Source organism: Anarrhichthys ocellatus, unplaced genomic scaffold (genome assembly GCF_004355925.1).
Source record: "Anarrhichthys ocellatus isolate YVR2014 unplaced genomic scaffold, GSC_Weel_1.0 scaffold843, whole genome shotgun sequence".
NCBI lineage: Eukaryota > Metazoa > Chordata > Actinopteri > Perciformes > Anarhichadidae > Anarrhichthys > Anarrhichthys ocellatus.
Window position 1 is genome coordinate 3920 of NW_022280817.1, and position 7445 is coordinate 11364.

General features: G+C 41.2%; 1 protein-coding gene across 1 annotated transcript; it reads left to right on the top strand.

The window, feature by feature from the left end:
- Window positions 1–1338: 1338 nt before the first annotated feature.
- LOC116377059 (uncharacterized) lies at window positions 1339–6729 on the top strand. Its single transcript, XM_031838598.1, has 2 exons — window positions 1339–1452; window positions 3492–6729. The coding sequence occupies exon 2, from the start codon at window positions 3602–3604 to the stop codon at window positions 6203–6205; it is 2604 nt and encodes an 867-aa protein (XP_031694458.1). The 5' UTR covers window positions 1339–1452; window positions 3492–3601; the 3' UTR covers window positions 6206–6729.
- Window positions 6730–7445: the final 716 nt, after the last annotated feature.

Sequence of the window (7445 nt, forward strand, 5' to 3'; positions counted from 1 at the left end):
TGTGTGTGTGTGTGTGTGTGTGTGTGTGTGTGTGTGTGTGTGTGTGTCTCAGCCAATAGGATCAGACTTTGTCACCAGCAGCTCTCTTCAGGAAGAACAACAGCCCAACTATGGTGTTTCCTGTCACTGCAGCGGATGTCCTGACGCCCAAATAAAGAGCTTCCTGCTGGCCGAACCCTCTGCTGACGGGTCGCCCGGGGGGGGTGGGTGGGTGGGTGTGTGTGTGTGTGTGTGTCGAGCTGTGACGTAGTAACCAGACGGACAGGGACGGCAGGTCGGACAGGACAATTTTGGGTTTAACTTCATGATGCAGTACTCTACTACTAATGTAGTCAGTACTCAGTGGAGCTGGTGGAACATGTTCTCTGTAGGGCTGAGCCTCATCAATCAATGTCAGCAAACATCCCAGAATGATTTAATGCAGAAACATTAAGGTATCAAACACGTATTAATACTTTACTATTAAATATTTAACCTTTATTCCAACATGAAACAAAGCAGAAAATAACACTTTGATAAACACGTCAGGACATCTTATCATAGTCTCAGTATAATATATATATATCATATAATATTCACTATAATATGATAATGTATATATCATATAATATATATATATATATCATATAATATTCACTATAATATAATAATGTATATATCATATAATATATATATATATATATCATATAATATTCACTATAATATAAAACACACACACACATATATAATGATGTATTTATAACTATACATCATGTCTCAGCAGGTGCTTCATGTCCCTCACTCCCTAACTGTCCGTGCTGGATCTGTCCCGTTGTTTTAAAAAGCTGAATGAGTTATTAGCATGACGTCATCCAGCTAGCCAAACCTGTCTGGTGTAGCTACTGGAGAAGCTTCATGTACTGCTTCCCGTGATGGGACGTCTGTCACTCAAAGGGGGAACAGGGTCTCACTGATATGGAAGGTGAGAAACAGCGCCGCCAAAATCACGCTTGTGGCCAAATATATATGATACCCGTAGTGATAAGAACCACCATAGAGAATGAATGGAGAAAGTTAAGAGACTTAAGCCTTACTATCTTCGGTCCCGATAGTTCAGGTCCCCGGTTCGAGACCGGGCGGAAACATGTTTTTATCTTTCTCACAAGTAATAACACAGCAACCTCTAAACCATTTAGAACATAACAACATTAACACTTCATTTACGTATTTCATTTTTCTTAACAATGCTACAAAGTGCTTTACAAAATATCTAAAAACTGTCAAATAGAAACTCTGAGCCGTCGTCTGTAAAAGCGTAGTTTCCGATGCGTCCCTGAACGCGTCCTCCTCGCGGTGTGCTTCCGGTGTTTAGAACGTTAGCATCGTCTCGTGAGAGGCTACCGGTTCCTCGTCACGTTACTTCACCGTAACCTCCTCCTCCACCGGGATCAGCGGGGAGCGCTCCAGTGTTCGGTAAGTGCACGTGCTCCTCCTCCTCCGCGTGCGGACCGGAACGCTTCCGCCCTGTTTGTCCTTGCGCTCATTTAAACTTTCACAGAGAAGTTGTGTGTTTGCACGGAGCGGCCATTTTGGTGCGTTCGGGGTCCACTTTTGGTAAAAAAACTTTATTGAACAAATTTACAAACAACAATGCAGGTTTAACATAAAATAATGAAATAGAACAATAACACAAATACATGAAAAGTGCACAGCTGGTGAATAATATAAACAAACAATAAATGCATATAAATGACCTCTTGTGATCCTCTGAACATTATTCTTTATTATTCTTTGTTTTACACTTTGAATCATCGTGTTGTTATGTTTATAAAACCTTTTGTCTGATTGTGTTTATATTTTATTAAGAAATAAAATAGTCCACTGTAACGTTAAAAAAAATCCTATTAAACCGAATTTAATTGTTTAGAAAACATTAAAAACATGTTTTTATGAATTTCTTTTTTGTATCAAATATTTTATCACGATGATGAAATGTGTTCGTTCTAGTTTCTGATTAATAATTTAGTTTGAACTGATTCTTCATTTGTTTCCAATACAAAGTTCTCAACCCTGATTTTAATTTAATGTTATCGATTCATTTAAATTTATTTTATTTATATAAAATAAATAAATAACGAGACGTGAAATTTATTCTTTGTAACGTTTATGTCAATCCTAAATGATGAACTTTTAAAAGCTTTTTATTTTATGATCTTTAAACGATGCAGGAGGAAGAAAGAAACAAATGTATAGTTGTAAATTAAATGTGTGAATTAAAATAATATAAAAATAAGCTGTTGAAAGGAGAACAGATTATTTTAATGTATTCAAGAGTTCATTTAAGCTTTTTCTTGTTACTTTTCATTTATTTCATGAAGCACTTTGAGCTGCAAAGTTATTTTAATTATTATTATTTTAATTATTAATTATTATTATTAAAAGCAGAATGAAAAAAGAGTTATAATATTTCATAAATCATTTCTCTGTTTTTAAAGTTCTCAAACAAACGGATGTGTTCTCTATAAATGATCCATCAGAGCTGGAGGAAGTATTCTGATGCTTTACTGAAGTAAAAGTACTAGTACAACAACCTACAGTGCTCTCAGCTTCATCAGCTTCATCTTCAGCATCATCAGCTTCATCTTCATCATCTTCACCTTCATCACCTCCTGTGATGTTGTGTTGGACTGACCTCTAGTGGTGCAGGATGAGATCTGCTCACAACCTTCAGGACTGAACTACTCTTCATGTCTGTGTGAGAAATATTCTCTGCACCGTTATTATTAATAGACACGTTATATGTTAATATACATGTAAATATACATATTAATATACACATTAATATATGTTAATGTACATGTCAATATACATGTTAATATATGTTAATATACATGTAAATATATATGTTAATGTAAATATACATAATACATGTATATATGTTAATATACATGTTCATACTTGTTACTGACACAGTCCTTCACAAATGTTTGTGTTCCTTCATTTAGGATTCTCAAAACCACAACAGAAAGTATTTATGATATTAAAAGGCTTCATGATACTTGGTTAGTACTGTCTGTGTATTAGTACTGTGATGTAGTACTGACGGTTAGTATAGTTTAGTTTACGTATTCTGTAATCTTTTACATGCAAAAAGACAAAAGGTTTGCCTTATGAGGTTTTTTTATGTATCTTTTATATATATATATATATATATATCTCAAAATACTACGTCAAAGACGGTATTTGTTAAGGATAAAAGTATCTTTACCGTAGTAGTACCTGAACATTCTGAAGGATTTCCAGGTCGACGTTTTGTCTGTAAAACTTTAAAACAGCGAGAAGCTGAAACTGGAGAATAATTCAGGAGTTTGACCTTTGAACTGATATTAAAACATGGCTGTTCAGTTTGATAGAACCGAAGGCTGTGAACTCATCTCACTACTTGTCTGTTTTCTTATGTTTTAATGATATTTACAGCCGCAGTATTTAAAGGTTTGTGTCTTCTCTCACAGACTGAGGAGTAAAGTGTCTCCAGACGTCTCAAAGACTCGGGAGACACTTTTGGATCCTGAGATCTTCTTCAGGACACAAATACTCAACGGCTTCTGTCCGGTTTGTCGACATGGAAGGCTTCGACGAGTGCATCTGGCGGCGGCGGATCCAGCACGGCGTTCGGTATCAGAAGAGCGCCGTCCCGTTCCCCAGGTCGGTTGCAATCGGTTTGGAGTTCAACGCGGCGTTGGAGAGGAAGGACAAGCTGGACATCAGTATGCTGACGAACGGCGTGATGCTGGAGCTTTGCGACTTCGCCAAAACGGTGACCAAGTCCGAGACGTATTTCTTGTTCGAATTGCTGGAGTTCAACTTCGACATCGGCATTGACGTGGACGAGGACCAGCAGTACTACGACTACGCCAGACGCGTGCACAGCAAAGTAAAGCTGCTGAGGGACCAGATAAAGCTGAAACCTCAAAGATGGAAAGAAGCGTTTCCACTTCCGGACCTCTGCGCTATAATGGCGTCCGCGGGGTCCCAGCAGCCGGGACGTTACTATCCTAAAAGGAACAAACTGGCGGACAGTTCTGTCCTCTCTGACGGCGGCAAGAGCGGCCCGTCTGCAGAGGACCAGAGGACGGAGAGGACCAGATCTGCGTTCGTCGTAAAGAGACGAGGAGGAGTTCAGGTGAAGCTCTCCACTGACGCGTACCCATTCTGCAAAGACCTCGGCGTGACTCTGCTGTTCCGACCGGGCGACGTACGCAAAGACAAAGTGAACCCGAACCTGGTGACCAACGGGGCGATGCTGGAACTGCTCGACTTCTCCAGATTGATCTGCGGGACATACACCGGGATCGTCTTTGACCTGGTCGCACAAAACTTTGGTCACGAGTTGGACAAAACGATGTTTCGCGTGCAAGTGAACAAGCTGATGGAGAGGAAGTACGCCTGCCTGACCGTCGAGCACAAGGACGCCTTCAGAAAGGAGGCGTTTAGAGCCCTCACCCAGAAACGGAAAAAGAAAAGTGACCCCGACGACCAGCAACCGGAAGAGCTGCCGATGGCCAGTAAGAGAAGGGGGACGCTGAGGCTTAGGGACGAGGACGCCAAAGACCTTTATGAGGATGGCGACCTCTCGTACATGTGTCCAGTTGAATTTGAGACGGAGATGCAGTCAGATTCAGAAGAAATTAAGGTTGAAAGTTATCTGATAGAAACAAAAGATGTGAAGGAGGAAGAGGAGGAAGTGTTTGTCTCCCCGGAGCCGCCTCGGATCTCTGACCTCAGCCCTCGTTCGTCTCACGTTCGTCCAAAGAACACAACTCCGAACGCCGTCTCAGATCTGTTTTCTGAAGATAAAAACGAGGACGCGAACGTAAAAACACCGAAACAGAAGCTTTGGAAGAGACGTGTGACTCGCTCCAAACAAATCCTGAAGTCCAGCAGAGTGAACGACTTGTTTGCCCGCTGCAGAGAGAGAGGTTTAGACTTCAACGTCGCCTCGGCCAACAGACCAACCCTGGATCTACAGATACTCACCAACTGCGTGTTGTTGGAGGTTTATAAATTTGCGACTGCGATGGCGAAGAGTATATGCAGTTTCTTCTTTGAGATTCTGGACAACAACTTCAACCTTGTCCTCCAAGATGAGGTGCATCAGCGGAATTTTGTACTTTACATGATAACAAAAGAAAAGGTCCTTCAGAGCCACCCTGATAGATGGAAAACAGAGTTCCTCAAGAGTCCCTTTCATTTCCCCGAAGCTTACAACATGGTCGACGTGACCAGCGATTTTCAAACCGGACAGGAAGTTGAGACGGCGCAACAGCGGATGGACTTGGCGAGCCAGGAGCCACATCCGTTCTGTAAGAAGATCAACCTCGATCTTTGGTCGATGGAAGAACGTCCAGCGAGCCAGAAGCTCGATCTGACGGTCCTGACCACCGGCGCCGTGCTCGAAGTGTTCGCCTTCGTCAGAGAGTTGTGCGGTTCCATCTGTGAGACGGTCAACGACCTCCTGGAGCACAACTTCGATGTGGATCTGCAGAGCGGAGCGACGGAAGCCTCGCAGGTGATCCACAGATGGTACGCCACCCAGAAAAGCTTGATGCAGAGGCAGCACACATCGCTGACGGTGAACCTGTGGTTGAACACGGTCGTCCCACTGAGCGGTCACTCGACGCTCGATCCTCAACCACTCGCCGCCAACAGCTCGGAGGATCAGGTGTCGGAAACTGAGGTTCTCAACGGAGATGTGGAAACGGAGAAGGAAAAGGTCAACGGCTATCGCATCTGCGAACGAATCGGATTGGACCTCGACGTCGGCTTCAAACGAGAAGCCAAACCCAAACTGGACCTGCGAGTGCTGACGAGGGCGGTCCTCTTTGAGATGCACCGGTATGTGGAGCAGAACTGCAACCGATATGTTCCGGCTCTGTATGAGATTCTGGAGTACAACTTCGATCTGAGCTCTCAGAAACATCGGAAGGTGGAGTTCGCCTGGGCCGTCGCATCGCAGGTCGTCGCCATAGCGGGAAAGAACGGCCGAAGGGGAGATTACCTGAACCGAGCCATCGAGTTGCCCATCCAGATCTCCGAGTCCTCGCAGGTCGTCTGTAAAGACGAGCCGGAGGACGACTTCAGAGAGCCGGACCTCAACGACGGCAGCAACGACGTCGTGTTCGTCCAAAAACTGAAGCCTGTTGACATCGAAGTGAGGATAGATTAGAGTCCCTGTCGTCGTCGTTATTATTATTATTATTATTATTATTATCATGAATCACACCAGAACAGAGTCGGACTTCTTCAACATTCAGTTTACGATCGTGAGACAAAGACTCGTGTTGTTCCAGAAACAATCGGTTATTAAAATAGCTGCTATTAATGAAAATCTGCAAATTCAACTCAACTAAAGTTGAATCAACACCAAACCTTTTTAATATGCTGACGACTGAACGTTGTTTCTCTACATCAGCTGTAAATATTCTGTGTTTTAATACGACAGAACTCACCGAGTTACATAATGTCTATTTTAGAAAGTGACTCATGAAGCTTCTAAATAAACGGATAAAGATCTGAGAGGATCAGGAGAAACATTTCTAAATCTTTTGGTCTATAAAATGTCAAATGTTGAGAGAAGTTGTTAAAATGTCCTTTAACGAATCAAATCACTTCTTGTATTCCAGTAACGTAAAACATGTTGCCTTTGATGTACAACGTGACTTATTCTGTTATTAAAGTGTCCTTCATCTTCATTATGTTGTTACACATTTGATTTTGCACTGAACATATTAACATATAGAAACAATCTGATGTGTTCAGAGACATGTTAAACTTTAGGACTCATTAATGCCTTTTTAGTTAAACAGGTTTTTATTTAGTCACTGAATGAAGAAGTAAAAGTACCTTTACAATGAGCAGCTAAATATTCTGATAGTAAAAGTACATGTGTGCTTTGTGGTAGTCCTTGTGTACTCGAGTAAATGTAAATATATAAAAATGTCAGTTGAATTTGTTTGAAAGGAATTCTGAACTATTTCCACCTAATGGAATATCAGATTATAATCTGCAGCCGGACATTTGAATATAATTAGTCTTTTTCCAGGAACTTCTAACTGAAAACATAATCAATACTGAACATTTCAACTTATATAAGCTGAATTTACAATTAAATGATTTAATTCAAATAGTGAAGAAAATGAAACGAGAATTGAGATGAACAAATAAAGACTTAGTGTGAAGTAACATTTATTCATCAAGACATTATCACATCATTTAGCCTTTTACATGTCTGTCCCATCATGCTCTCTGCCACAACTCGTTAGACTCATTAGTCTCATTAGACTCATTCTAGTCATTAGTCTCATTAGACTCAGACTCATTAGTCTCATTAGACTCATTAGTCTCATTAGACTCATTTTAGTCATTAGTCTCATTAGACTCAGTCTCATTAGTCTCATTCTCATTAG